Source organism: Coptis chinensis, chromosome 3 (assembly GCF_015680905.1).
Source record: "Coptis chinensis isolate HL-2020 chromosome 3, ASM1568090v1, whole genome shotgun sequence".
NCBI lineage: Eukaryota > Viridiplantae > Streptophyta > Magnoliopsida > Ranunculales > Ranunculaceae > Coptis > Coptis chinensis.
This window is the reverse complement of record NC_141458.1, coordinates 30791149-30807111: the sequence shown is the minus strand read 5'-3', so window position 1 is coordinate 30807111 and position 15963 is coordinate 30791149. Positions and strand designations below refer to the sequence as shown.

Below are 15963 nucleotides of genomic sequence, written 5' to 3'. Positions count from 1 at the left end.
CCCCACATATGAAAAGGCCAGGGGCTGGCTATGTTGATCAACTCCCGTGCTGGACTTAAATGGTTGTGGCCAAATGTTTGACATTTTTGACATCTGAGAACATACTTCTTTGCCTCGATGTGCATGCCTTGCCAATAATATCCTTAGGCGATTATTGCTTTATGAGCTAGAGATCTTGCTCCTGCATGGTTGCCACATTTGATTTTGTGAATTTCATCAAAGATAAGTTGGCCTCTGCGTGGAGTTATGCACCTTAGGTGGGGTCCTCCTACGGATTTACGGAACAATCGACCGTTGATCACGGTGTATTTAGGAGATCGATATTGTATGGCACAAGCATCCTTTGCCTCTGCTAGGAGCTCGCCAGGTTGGATAAATTTCAGAAATGGGCCTATCCAAGATTTAGTGATCTCTTCTTCAGATGAAGGCTAGAAGTCTGTGAGGCTATTGACACTTTTTTGCTAGTAGGTGGGACTTTCCAGGATGTCAATGTAGAATATGCTGGGACATGCCTCTTGAATTTTAGTGGCTAAGAAAGCTAGGCTGTAAGCATGTCTGTTATCCTCTCGGGGAATGTGTTCCAGGGTGAATGTTGTGAACGAGCTGATGATATCGTTGACGACCTGGGCATACTTGGCTAAATTTGCTCCATTTGTCACATATTCTTTGGTGATCTGTTTGAAGATTAGTTGCGAGTCACTATAAGCTTTGAGCTTTCCGACTTGTAGTTGTTGTGTCATGCGGAGGCCTGTGATTAATGCTTCGTATTCCACTTCAGTGTTGGATGTTACAAAATCGATCTTGATTAATTTTTGTAGCTGGGTTCCTTCTGGTGAAATTAACACAGCCCCCAATCCACTACCCATATTATTGCACGCTCCATCTACGTATAGGTGCCATATGTCTGAGCTGGTTGGTTGATGGAATGAAGTAATGGGCTCGAGTTCCCAGTTGACATCTTCGATTGGGAAGTCAGCAAGAAAGTCGGCAACAACTTGACCTTTGTGAGACGTTCTGGGAACAAAATCGATACGATGCTCTCCGAGTTCTTCAGCCCATTTGGCCATGTGGACTGTTTTGTTGTTAGAGCTCAAAACCTGTTTGATGGGTACATTTGTTATGACCTTAATGTTGTGAGCCTGGAAGTAAGGTCGAAACTTGCGAGTAGAGTATAACAAAGATAACATTGTTCTCTCCATTGTAGAGTAATGCTTTTCTGAGTCTGCCAATGTCTTGCTGGTGAAGTAGACTAGCTTTTTGATTCCCTCACTTTCGCAAAAGAGGACCGAGCTGACGGCAAAGTCGGTAGTTGCAAGCTAAAGTCCTAGTGTTTCTCTTTCATTTGGTTTGGACAGGATTGGCAGAGTTGATAGGTAAGCCTTCAGGTTGTTGAATGCCTTGTGGCATTCGTCTATCCATGTGAACATTGCGCCTTTCTTGAGTATTTGCAGGAACGGTCTGCATTTGTCAGATGCACGTGAGATGAATCTATTGAGGGTTGAAACCATGCCAGATAGCTTGTGAATTTGTTGCTTGGAGGTTGGCACTTGCATTTCAAGGAGATCTCGTATTTGCTCTGGGTTTGCTTCAATGTGTCTTTGTGAGACGAGGTATCCTAGGAATTTCCCTGAGACTACCCCAAATACATATTTTACTGGGTTGAACTTCATTTTGTTTTGGTGCAATCTTTCAAAGGGTTCTTGTAGGTGAGAAATGTGATCACCAGTTTTTTCGCTTTTAACTACCATGTCGTCTATGTAAACTTCCATAATGTCGCCCAGCAAGTTTTTGAACATCTTTATGACAAGTCTTTGGTAGGTCACACCGGCGTTCTTCAAGCCGAATGGTAAAACGTTGTAGCATAACGTTCCTTGTTCGGTTATGAAGGACATTTTCTCCTGGTCTTCTTCTGTAAGTGGTATCTGGTTGTATCCACTATATGCGTCCATAAATGATAGAAGTTCGTGTCCGCAAGTTTGATCTACCAGTATGTCAATCCTTGGTAGGGGGAAGTTGTCCTTTGGGCAATGCTTGTTGACGTTGGTAACAGCTACAATGTTAGCTAGCCAGGTCGGGTACTCGACTTTTCTAATGAATCCAACATTTTTTAGCTTTTCTATCTCTTCGTTGATGGCTTTTTGAAATTTGAGTGCTAGTTTTCTAGGTCGTTGTTTGATAGGTTTTACAGTTGGATCTACATTTAATTTGTGGCAAGCGACCTGAGGGTTGATTCCTGGCATATCGATATACGACTAAGCAAAAACATATTTATTGAGAGATAGAAATTTGACAAGTTGTTCCTTGAGCTTGGGGTCTAAATCAGCCCCTACATAAATAAATTTTGGGTCATCATTTGTGCCCAAATTGACTTTTTCTCTTGGTTTGATTTGTGCTTGCTTCTCCTTGAGCTTGTTTGTTGCTGATACGGGAGGGCTGGAAGATTAAGGATCTTGCGGCTTTGGCATTTCTTTTGTTTGGACGACCTGAGCTTTGGTCGTGCTTGTTGCGCTGCCTTGATTACATCGATGAGCTTCTACTTGGTTACTTCTGAGCTCCATGATGCCTCAGGGTCCGGGGAACTGCTGGACTTGGTGTAAGGTTGATGGAACTGCATGGATCTTGTGAATCCACCTACATTCTAAGATGGCAGTGTAGGACAACTTGACGTCAATCACACTGAAACGTGTTGAGGTCTTGATCATGTCCTTTTTTTCTCCAATGGAGACTGGTAGGATGACGTCTCCAATGGCATCTGTGTGGTCTCCATTGAACCCATAGAGTGGTGCATTTGACTCTATCATTACCGAGTCTAGTAGGGGCATATCCTTATATGTTTGGTAGAAGAGGATGTTGCAGGAGCTGCCTAGATCGATTAGGACCCGTTTGACTGTCCATCCGTTGATTTAGACGTGCATTACCAGGGCATCATTGTGGGGTAGGCACACCTTGTCAAGATCTTCTTTGGTGAATGATATGGAGGTCGTAGATTGAGAGTTGGTAGGAGTGATCACCTCAGCTTTGTAGGAAAGGTGGTAGATTTCTTCTGGTAAATCCTACAAGCTCCTTCTTTTTCACGACTGGAGGTCTCGCTTGCTGGAGGTGTCTGTAATCATGTGGATTACCTTTTTCTCGTCGTGATCGGAGGAGTGTTGTCTCATGTTGTGCCTCGACTGACCTGGAGATTTAGATCATCGGGCTGTTCTGCTTCTGCACCTTCTGCGAGCAGGTCGTTCATGGCTCCAACTCCTGCTTCTGTTACGGTTAGCATTCAGCTTATGCCTGAGGTCGTTTTCCGGCAGGAACTCTTTCAGTTTTCTCTCTTCAACTAAGTATTGGAGGTAGTACTTGAGACTCCAACATTCGACAGTGTCATGGTGGTGAAGTTTGTGGAAATGGCAATATGGACGTTCTGGTATCGCTATCACCTTGTTTATGTTTGGCTTAAAGTAAGGTGTTGTATATATCTTCTTCAAGATATGGCTTGGCATCCTGGAGAAATTGGAGAATTCTTTTTTGGTGTAGGAGGGCTTGTGGGAATTGTTGCCCTTGTTGTTGTTGCCTGAGTGTTGATAGCTTTCTTTGGGTCCTTGCTTGTCGCTTACTGCGAGAACTTCCTTGCCTTTGCGCTGGGCCATCCATTCTTCGTACTTCATGTACTTGTCGACTCTTTGGTACAGGTTGTCTAGGCGCTCTGGCTTGTTGTGCATGAGAGACCCTGCTAGGTCAGCTTCGTCTAGGAGGGTGCTGGTAAATGCAGAAGTTGCAAAGCTGTCCTTCAGGCCTGGCTCCATTAATAGGAGTTCCTTCTTAAAATGTCCTAAGAAAGCGTGGATCGTCTCGCCGTGTGCTTACTTTAGCTGGAATAGCGAGTCTAGGTCGGTTTGTTTCTTCCTGTTGTAGGCGAACTCTGCTGTGAACGTCTCTATCAGCTTGTCTAAGTTGCTGATTGAACCAGGAGTGAGCGTGTAGAACCAGTTTAATGCTCCGTCCTTCAAGCTTACTGGAAAGAGTTTGCACTTTAGGTAGTCGTAGTCTAGAGCGTTGAGCGCAAGGATCTGGCTGAAACGAGCTATGTGCTGGCCTGGACATGAGCTACCGTCGTACAATAGGAACTTTAGTTGGATGAAATCTGAGGGAGGCTGCTTGTCCCTAACTTCAGTGGTGAATGGTGACGCCTTGTATGACTGGAGCATCTTTTGAATGATCTGGGTTGCGCTGGCCTTTTTGCTTGACTTTTCCAACCTCTGGGCGAAGTCTTCTAGTCGTTGATTGGTGGTGGTGGTGAGGGCTGTGACTGCATTGTTCTCAATTGGGTCTGGAGTCACGTTGTTGGTGTTGGAGGTGGTTTGCTTGCGCATAGCTTGGTTCTCTTGCTGGAGCATGGTGAATGATTCACTGAGGAATTTGACTTGATCGACTAGAGCTTGTAGCTGTGCTTCCATGGTGGTTTTCTTGACCAGCTTCATGGGCTTGAGAAAAGAGTGTGTGTGTTTTTCTCAAGGAAACGAACCGGCAGACGGCGCCAATGTAGACATTTGTATATTTTGGGGTCTACAACCTAATGTTGTGGTTGGTAGGGCCTACATATTAAGTTTCTTGGGTAAACTTGAATCAAACCTTACATAGTTCATCTATCTCTACTTATAGATGTTTGAGCTGACCTTCCTTATTTTCTCTAGGCCGTTGTTAAGTGTAGATCCATATTTTGTGCTATCTTGATGATTCGTCATTATTCTTGATGTTACAAAGTAAATGTCTCCTTGATTGGTGCATTGACTGAGCTCCAGGATCGCGCTAGATCATTTGCTTCCATATATGGTTGTAACTGATATTTGAGACGACCTGAATCTAGGTCGTTGTTACTAGCTAGTGATGTACGAGCTGTGAAGATACGACCTGGATTGTGGACACTTGTGCTATAGTGATATGCTTGAGAACGGAGGGTACTTACACTTACCTAGCAATTATCTTTTGATTGTCTCCATTCAACATTCCTTCGATCTTTTGATCCCTAACAATCAAATGGAACATATATGAACACTGGATTGATTTATGGTGGCCACTAGCAATGGATATGTAAGGGAGCCACTCAAATGTAGGTGAAGATACCGTTGCATATGGCATGGCCTTAGACAAAGATGCTTCTGAAATTATTAGTACTTTGAAAACTAAGACCAATGATGTAGTTTTTAAGTTGCAAAGCTTTTAAGATTTTGGTACTTAACATTTAGCTCATTATCATGCATTATTGCTTCTTAATATTTCATAGTATTTTCCTAATTTTGCGGAATTATTTATTATTGTTATAGTTCATAGTAAAAGGTTCAGATTATAGTACTTTCGAAGGATTTTTTTTTTTTTTTTTTTTTTTTGATATCTAAAAGAGTCCGGCCATATGGCCGGGTCAAAAACCTTGTTGTCTAATGGTCCCAAAGTAAGCAACATGTCCATTTAATAACAACCATGGGACATCACTTTAAAAGTGATGTTTGGTTTGGAAAACAAATCGATCACTTTTAACGTGATTTTATATTTCTAATTTTCACATCACTTATTAAGTGATTTTAAAGAATAAATAAACCACATCTCAAACTTTACATCACTTCTAAAGGTGATGTTGTAGACATTTTCTAAGTCACTTTCAAGAAAAGTGATGTTAAAACAAGATTACCACAAACTACTAACATCACTTACGGAAAAAGTGACGTTAAATTTTATGTACAATATCATATTTGTAGAAGTGATGTTAAAAAGTGTTGTCATATCATAAAATTGTTGTAGTGTCTAGCCTACATAAAAGGAAATAAGATATTAATAACACATAGATAGGAACAACCTTAAGTAGAAATAATTATTTAACTATGTTTCGTCCAAAAGAGCATCAACACTTGTTTGATTGCCCAATTGTAATTTACTTGTGAGAACAATCATAAAGCAAAAAGTGCGTGAATCAAAGGTACTGATGGATTCAATTATCTTGAATTCTCAATAGTTTATTTAGTTTTGTTTAGTTTAATATTAGTTTAATCTAATCTCTATAGTACAACCACAGTTTTTAATCCCTCAAACCCCCTTTCCATTCTCATCCTTTATAGTGATACAAATTAGGAGCAGATTGATACCCTACTCATTGAGGGATATTTAGGTTTTGATCTGATGTGTTTTAACCAACGACAATCATCCATCATCCATATTCTCATACTCTCATCTCATCTCCATTCTCCCACATCTAAAACACATACTATCAACTTTAAGCGTTCTCTAGTCTTTTAACTATGGATATTAGATCTTCTCACATTAGGGAGAGCTCGTCCTCCCCAACCACTTGGAGTTCCTTGTTTGGTACCCAAGGTCCAAACTTTATAGTTGGAAGTCTAGAATGGATAGAGACTGACAATGACCTAGATATATATAGCTGATGTTCCAGCTGATATTCTAGATGAAGGAGCAGATTTATGGAAAGAATACCTTGTGGGCGAGTTTCTTTATTGAAAAACAAAACACTGCCATTCCCTATGGTTAAAAAGCTGGACTTGGAAAACTAAGGCTGACTACGAGATATCAACAGATAAAGATGTATTCTACTTAAAATATATTTTAGAAAAAGATAGAAATATGGTACTTGAAAGAGGTCTTCTGTTCATAGCATGAAGAGTCTTCATGATAAGCTAAGGCCATGGACTGAAGAACTTGAAGTGCAAAGGAAAAATATGTCTACACTTCCGATTTGGGCCAAACTGTGGGATATTCCAAAGCAGTTATGGACAAAGAGAGGAATCAATTTGATTGCAAGTAGGATAGGTAAACCTCATTGTTGGGATGAGACTACACAGAAGGCACGAAAGCTGGATTATGCAAGAGTGTGTATTGAAATCCCAACAAATGCTAAGTGCCCTGATTACTTAAAATTCGAATTACGAAATGGAGACATTGTAGAAGTTGGGGTGGAGTATCTATGGATCCCATCAACTTGTTCTATATGCAAGAAACAGGGACATAAGGATTCAATGTGCCCAAATGCAACAAAACATAGACAATACCCAACAGTGGTCAGAAGGGCACCTCAAGCAGCTCAAAGAAGACCTAAGCTATAGAATTAACTATCACAAACAAGCAATAGCAATGTAAAATAAAACATACTACAATGAGACACAAGTTGTAACGTGGTTCCGCCAATGATGCCTACTTCTACAAGAGCCAATCTTTTTATAAGTGTAGGAAGAAAAATTACAATCATTCCTCTCAAGTCTCTCCAAACTTACTAGATCTCTCTTTACAAGTTTTATATCTTTGCAAATGATTTCTCTCAATTTTGGTTGCTTTCAAAATTGGTTCTCACTTGTATGACTTGTATGACTTATGGGTAAAAATCTCTAACTTCATATATATAGGATTCCGAGATTTTGGTGTAAAATAAAATTCTGAATCATCTCGGTTTGTCTGTGAAAAATCGGAATTCTATCTGTGCACGGAATGGGGGTGTGCGCCCCTTGAGCTAAGCATATTAAGGGGTGTCCGCCTGTGAACAATCAACTTCCAATATTTATGTTACGTATCTTGGAGATTTCTTCTGTGTAAGACTAAGGGCGTGGGCCCTTTCTATAGAGATCATCAAAACAAAGAAGCTTTTTATTGATTCATTAATGGCATTTTACAATCTCTCAATTTCTCTCTTTCTCTTTCCTCAAATGTAAAAGAATAGAAAAATGAAAATGTGGAAATGAATCTACGATCCTCTCTTTCCTCTGCTTCCAATCCTTTTAGAGTTGTTTCACATAGCTTCATCCAATAGCTTTGTGACATGTGTCTATTCCTTTCTCTTATCTTCTATCTATAACTTAAATAAATATATCGGCTCTCTCACTGATATTGCATTAGAAAATTTGTGAAATAATAACAAATATCGGTACGTACAATATTTAGCCCCCACACCTTCTCGAAAGCAAATTAGGAGGCGTCCACCCCTTCACTTCTTCAAACAAGTCAATACCAATTCATGTCACATGGTGAGGGACACACCCAACGCTATCATGGAGAGTCATCCCATTCTCGCCTCAAAACCCAAACCCGCCCGAAAAAAAAACGTGACCAACCAAGCCGACAAAACCCAAACCGAACCTACATAGGGTCTTTGGTCACACTATCTAAACCGGACCGACCGAACCCGACCCGATAATTTGGCCCTAAACCCGTTAAAAGGGTTAAAAAGCCCAAACCATATCCGCATCGAACCCGAACCCAAAAACCCAGTTATATAGGGTAAAATGCCCGACCAAAACCCGAACCCGAACCACCATAATTCCCAACAACTATATTTTCATTTATTATCTATTTATCTTCAACAAACTTTTTAGTCTTTTGCTCATTACTATTTACTTTTGGTCTTTCAAGACAAATTACCTTTTGGCCTACCATCTTCTATTCCCTCCAACAACTCCCCAAGAAATAAATAATCACACGCTCACGATGAAGAGATTGGTGGGTTTGATGATATTCTTTAGTTTGCATTCACTTAAAATTTGCGGCACCTTCAAATATCGTGGTCACCAAGGTCGAAAGCAAATCAACAATATTTCACACCACCACAAGAAACTCCCAAAAGCCATCAATCTTATCGAAAATCAAAGTCGATTCACACCACCAATTAGAAGTCGAACTCCCAAAAAACCATCAATCTTATTGAGTTATTGTCTTTGGAATTGCTTCTCACTTGTTTTGAATCTTTGATAAAAGTTAAACGGTCAAATCCAATAAAAAAAAGATGGCTTTTGATTAATTAGATGAAAAAGAGGTTTTTCTTTGAGATCTAATAACCAAAATGACGTCAATGAAGAGATTTAATATTCTTTTATTTCAATTTTCGGGTTTACCATGTCACATGGTGAAATATAGGGTTACACATCTAACAAATACCCGAACGCCCGATCAATGGAGGGTCATATTCGCTCAAAACCTTTCGGGCGGGTAGTCCCCGTTTGGACATCCCTAACCACAAATATAGTTGCAACGACAAGAAAAATTAATGACAACTTAAAAGAAGAGATTACGACTCATTGCCACACGAACAGTTATTTGTGGATAGACATAAGATATATATTTTTGGTACTGGTTTTTTCGGATACGTTGGAAAAGTCTCTATCACAAGTTGTGTAATTGCTTTTGTTATTCTGGCGTCCAAGAAGGATTGAGGATTTTGTACGAGTTGAGAACAGATCTATTATATATCTAAACTTCAAAACATCACCCTCAAGATCCCTTCCTCGTATACTCGTATGATCTATCACATATTTAGTCATAGAAATGAAATGTGCTGCTTCTGCCACGACATGAGATGATTTTTAACCCAAATAATAAAGTCTCCCCTATTACTTTTGACTGCCCCATTCATCTGTTATCCCTTATCCGCGTTGCAATCAAGTTTGGATATGATATCTAATGTATTGCTAGTAATAATGAAAAGAATTAGTCGAGTGCGTATAATGGAAGCAAAGACCAAAATATCAAATTCGGTGAATATCTCAATGTATCCAAAAACCGAAATATATCAAACATATTGAAAATATCAGATATATTTATTTTTTTGTTGACCAGTTAAAATTTTATTTTGTATGTCGATATATCGGATATATCGTCAATTATATCAAAAATATCGTCAATATATCGGTCAAAGTGAACAATTTACATTGGATATATTGTATATATCAGTCGATATATATTGTTATATCGGAAATTGGGAAATATATAGGAAAAAAACATATTCAATATTCGGTTGAGATATATCGGACATTTCTATCTCGGTGTACCCAAAAAACACAATATCTCGGCGATATTTTGGGCCTTGAATGGAAGTGCTCAGATCATATGCGTTTCCATTTGAATATTTGCACTCAATTATGGCAAATTACGCAATACAACCCATATGCTATCTCATTTGCCATTTTCCATGTCTATATTTTTCTGGCAAAATTTGTCAAGTGAGATAACACTATTGCTATGATGAACAATCAGAAGAAGATTGTACGGTACGTTACTTTTAAGTGCAATCGGTTCAATATTTGTTCAATATATTTATTACAAACAAAAGGACTATTAAGGGTTCTTTGAGCCGCCATGAGATGGGCATGGCTAATCAACTCCCCGCAAAAACAATTTTGCGTAAACCGAACTAGCTTTGAGATTAAGGATCTCATGCAAAAAGACCAAGACAACACCAAGACACCGTAGATGAAACTCCATTGAGCTCTTGAACAATGCCCTTATTATCCGAACAAACCACCACCTTGCTAACACTTAGCCGACGAGCTTGTTCCAATCCGACTTTTTATCGCTTGCGTACGACCTCTCTTCTCACGATCCTGGCCGACGAGCCGCTTCCTACGTAACATAAGCCGATGCCCATTTATTTAAAGTATAGCCTACAGCCCGCGATGTACTAGGGTCGAAACTACCGCCACATGCTAGCATAAAAAGTTCGTGAAGATGAGAGTCGATATCAAGTATTTCAAACACACGGAGCATGAGCAGAATAAGACACCTTCGTGCTTGTTCCAAAGACCCTATCCGGGTGAACAACTTTATGGACGGGATCAAAACTAAAGAATTTCTATCTACCCAAATCATATAGGCGAGATGCTAGGATAGATAAGTTAACAATAGTATCCTCCTTAGAGGTACATTGAGAGATAACCTTAGTGATCACATCATCAAGACTAAACTGGCCGATTCCGGGGATCAAAAACGATAGCAAGGGGTGAGGCAAACCAAATTTTATCTAAATAAACACAATCAAGAGGGCATGCTCAATGCTTTCAAATGCATGGTGATGGTGACAACGAGGACAGGTATACACAGGACAAACATGCCGATCAAATAACACTTTCCTAGTTGGCAAGATGCCGTTAAGCATTTTCCACAAGAAAAGTTTGACTCGATGTGGAATACGAAGTTTCCAAATATAGCACCAAGTATTTTTGGCAATAGATAAAGATCTAAGAGTCCTACCGACCTTAGCTTGACTTAAAAACCAACTATATGTCGATTTGACAGTAAAAATACCATTTTTTTCTAAAGTCCAAATGATCTTCTGATCCAAATTTTGTGAAAAAATACGAGTTTTTAGAATCTCATCCCTAACCTCTGCAGTGAACATCTCATTTAACAAGCTAATGTTCCAAGCATTTGTAATATTATCAATCAAGTCAGAAACATACCGCACAGCTCTCATAGGATCCGGTTTAGGTCCAAAAGGTTTCTTAAAAGGCATAGAAGGAATCCAATTATCCTCCCAAATATCAATGTTTTGTCCATCGGTTATCCGCCAACAGTGAAGAAAGGAGATGTCATTTCTTACCTTAATGATGTTTTTCCACCATTTCGAAGCAGAGTGACTTTTCTTGGCTTGCAGAAAGGAACCGTGTCGAAAGTACTTATCCTTAATAAGTTTAACCCATAACAAGTCCTTCTCAGTCAAATTTTCCAACACGCGGCTTTAGCTATAAGAGCTTTATTCTGATACAGAGACTGTTTAAAACCTACCCCGCCCATGCTTTTCTTACTACAACATGCCGTCCAGTTTAACATATGCAACTTATTACTACCATGTTCATTATGCCCCCACCAAAAATTAGCATTTATCATATCCAGGTTGTGACAAAAAGACTTATTATACAAATTAGTTTGCATAGAGTAAATAGGGATAGCAGACACGACACTTTTGATGAGAGTACTCCGCCCAGCCATAGACAGAAACTTTGTATTCTAGTTTTGTATCCTAGATAACACGTTTTTCATAATCCTAGAAGTACTAATATGATTGGGTTTGGCAGGGTTAAAATCAATACCTAAATATGCATTGCTAGTATTGGTTAACGGAATTTTTAAAATCCTAGAGAGGAGCTTTTGATGCTTATGATGCAAGTTATGACTGAACAACAGAGAAGACTTGTGAAAGTTGACCGACTGCCCAGACATAGCACAATACTGTTTGATGCCATTTAAAATATGGTGGGCTTCTGCTATGTTAGCACGCATGAAAATGAAACAGTCATCAGCAAACATGAGATGAGTTACAGGTATAGATGATCTAGAAATATGAATGCCATGAATATGCTTGGAAGCTAACAGAGAAGAAATTTTTCGCGATAAAAACTCAGAGCATAAAATGAAGAGAAAAGGGGATAAAGGATCCCCCTGACGAATGCCCCTAGATGCATAAAATTTACCAAAAGATGAACCATTAAGGTTGAGGGAGAAAGAAGTAGAAGTTAAGCAAGTCGCAATCCAATTGATCCATTTTCGACAAAAACCAAATTGCTCTAGCATTTTAAAAACGGAGGGCCATTCTAGCTGATCAAAGGCTTTATGCATATCAAGCTTGATGGCCATACAACCATGAATGCCTTTTTTTCCTTTTTAAGCTTTTGCAGTAACTCATGTAAAATGATAGTGTTATCAGATATTTGCCTCTGTTTGACAAAGGCAGACTGCATAGGAGAGATTAACTTATCTAATAAAGGCTTTAGCCGATTAGCTAAAATTTTAGAGATAATCCTATATACAATATTACATAGACTAATAGGACGATATGAACTAACTTTGTTAGGATGCGGGATTTTAGGAATCAGCGTGATATTAGTATGATTAAAGGTTTGAAAAAGATTGTTATTTTGAAAGAAATCTTGAATAGTATTCATAAGATCATTTTTGAGCAAATCCCAGTTATCTTGATAGAATAGGGGGGTAAAACCATCAGGTCCAGGAGCTTTACCTGGATCCATAGCAAAAAGAGCGGCATGTATCTCGGATAAAGAAACATCTTGAGTTAACAAATCATTATCCAGGTCAGTTATAAGATGATCAATATAAGGAATAGTATCAGGAATGATGGGGCTAGAAGAAGAAAACAGAGTTTGATAAAAATCAACTATGTGGTTACCTATGTCAGTCCTGTTAGTTAACCAATGATCATTGTCATCTTTTATCATGAGAATCTTATTTTGATTTCGCCTACCATTTGTTATATTATGAAAAAACTTGGTATTATTATCACCTAAAGAGAGTTTCAGAAACCTGGATTTATCCCTCCAAAAAGCTTCTTGCTTAAGATTAATCTCACTAATTTTGGTTTGTATTTCATATTCCAGAGCAAGAGTGTTGTAAGTAGGCGTAGTTAACTGGAGTTGACTTAGAGTGTGAAGAAGGTGGTGGATCTCGAAATGAGTTTTACTGAAGTGTTGCTTGTTCCATTTTAAAAGACCAATTCTGACCGCATTCAAGTTATTGATAAAAGTGTTAAGTGGATTTATAGATAACCAATTCTGTTTGACAATATCTTTATAAGACGGATCATAAGTCCAAGCACTTTGAAAATAAAAAGGTTTCCTCATTTTAGGTTGTTTGGGATTGGAATCAAAAAGGATCATACTATGATCAGAGTAAATAATAGGGTAAGAGAAAATAGAAGCATTAGGAAAAAGATGAAAAGCTGGTTCATTGAAAAAGGCTTTATCAAGCCGCTCTTTGGTTAGGACCGAGGAGACTTTGATTATGAGAAATTGAGAAGAAATAATAAGGATGATCTTGGACACACTCATAAAAAAACACTCTCATACCTCAATTTTAAAACAAATAAATAAAATTATTTTAGACACATTTAGGTTCCTAAATTATCATTTTTTTTATTAAGCGTACCCAAGACAAAACAAGTCATTTATTAGAATATACATCGTGGGACTATTAAGTACCCCATACTAATAAATCATAGATACTCTACGTTTTTCACTTGAAACTAAAAAAAAGAACATGTTCTTTTTCTTCCTTTTTCAAATGAAAAAAAAAATGTTCTTAAATTCTTCTCCAATAATTTACCTCACTCTCTAGCAACATTTCTCTCACCAATAAACATAAGCACGAATCAACTATGCCAAAGTAATGAGGATGAATACCAACCTAAGAGCATCATCAACGCGCTGCTAAAAAAAATTGTGACACATCAACCTTTTGTGTCAGTAAAAATTGCAAAAATCACGTTATGTACCAACTCATTTTTTCCAAATGTTTCTATTTCGGATGGGAATATTTGTCTCATCCCTATTATTTAATTTTTTTTTACACGGATAAACTTGTCTTGTCCATTATTCTCTCCATTTCCTTGGCGCCAATTCATTTTGGCGCCCAATGGTACAAATTCTAGCCATTTCAATTTTTTATTAAAAAAAGATAGAAAAAAGTTTGGACAAAACTTGACCTGTCCCATTTGTGGGACGAGAAAACTTGTCTCGTCTGACCCACTGCTAAAATTGTGAGTATTTTGGTTGTGAATTTAACAATAGCTAATATAGAAACGAGGTTTTAGTAACGCGTTGGTGACCCAATTCAAATTGCCAAAAAATTTTGCTACCTATCGCATTAGAAATAGTTTTTAGTAGTGCGTTGATGATGCTCTAATGAGGATGAAGAAAAAAAATCAAAATCAAAATTTGACGAATAGGGGAACTATTATGCTTTGGATTACTACAATGGACAAGTATAAATACCCACATTTTTTGTCTAGACTAAGTCTCGATCAGCAACTAATGATTTCGTCTCGATCAGCAACTAATGATTTCGATCTGAAGTGCAAGATTACAAGGTCGTGGTTTGTTTGTTTGTTTGTTTGTTTTTTTTTTTTTTTTTTTTTTTTTTTTTTTTTTTTTTTTTTTTTTTTTTTTGCCCCTATTGGAAATACCCCAAATAAATTTGGAAGATATTATTGGATTCAGACGATTATTAGGGTATGGAAAAAACTTTAGTTAGTTGTAGGGTATGAGAGTGTTTTTATGGGTGTGTTAGAATTCAGATATTGAGGAGAAAAAGTAAAGAGAAAAAGAAGTAAGATATGAGGAGAAAAAAATGTTGCAAAAGTCAACAAAGTGGCATAATGACAAATTTTGGGGCCCACGTGTATAAATAAAAGTATATTATACTTGAATGACATACATCCCTTATATAAAATTTTATGGGTTATTTAGACTTTAGTCCTACTTTTTATGGGGTATTTAGGCTTTAGTCCTAAAATTATCGATTATTAGGTTTTAGTCCTACTTTCATCTTCGATTTTCTTAAATAACCAAAATACCCTTAGATCATGTTTATCACGTGACTTGAAATTGTATAAAAGTAGGACCAAAACCTAATTTACCCAATTACAGGAGGAGTAATCCTAAAAATGAGATTTCGACTATTCAACACAATGTTGCGTTCATTGAGTCCTTTGAATTGGAGTGCTACATTCATGGGATTGAAATCCGCTCTGTCTTAGGAGACAATTGTTCATCAACCTTGAGCACCGAGAGGGAGCAAATTTGTTTTAATAAGGACATAGTGATTATCACTAGGATCGAATTTAATCATTGGTAAATTAAGTTAGTTTGTTGAACTAAAGGTTTGTTCATGACATATTTGTTGTATCAATTTGATTTTCTTGTTTACTTAACAATAAATATAATTTTATAATAAGTTTCCTACATAAATTATATCTGCTATTCGATCATTGATAGTTTTCATCTTGATGAATTAGATGAGATAATGAGGGAAATTTCTACTCACTCCCTATTTTTAGTTTAGATTACGAAAAGTGAGAGAGAGAGACGAGTGGGCGGAGATTTCTTTTTTTTTTTTTAGCCCTACTGGAGCACTAGTTTAATACAATAATGTCCATTTAGTTTTAATCATAAACATTTTAAAAGCGGAGCTATACTTGTAAAACCAACTCTATGTAGTAGATTATGGGCTCACTAAAACTATTTATGGGCTTGGGCTTTTCTGAGCTGGAAGGTCTCTCTGTCTATGTGGCACTCTCTTTAAAGAAGAACCTCAATTCAAGCGGTAAATTCTTCATTATATATTTGTATTAAACACGCGACTCGTCAATATTTGTATTTGTATTTTTATCCTATAAATGTAGCACTCCAATTCAAATGACTC

At 37.8% G+C, this 15963-nt stretch overlaps 2 protein-coding genes across 2 annotated transcripts; one reads left to right on the top strand and one right to left on the bottom strand.

Annotated features, from left to right (window-relative positions):
* Positions 1-461: 461 nt before the first annotated feature.
* LOC147509134 (uncharacterized) lies at positions 462-1199 on the bottom strand. The gene has a single exon (XM_086597725.1). The coding sequence runs from the start codon at positions 1197-1199 to the stop codon at positions 462-464; it is 738 nt and encodes a 245-aa protein (XP_086453851.1).
* Positions 1200-6647: 5448 nt separating this feature from the next.
* Positions 6648-7094, top strand: LOC147509133 (uncharacterized). The gene has a single exon (XM_086597724.1). It carries the CDS (start codon positions 6648-6650, stop codon positions 7092-7094), a length of 447 nt encoding a protein of 148 aa, XP_086453850.1.
* The last annotated feature ends 8869 nt before the right edge of the window (positions 7095-15963 follow it).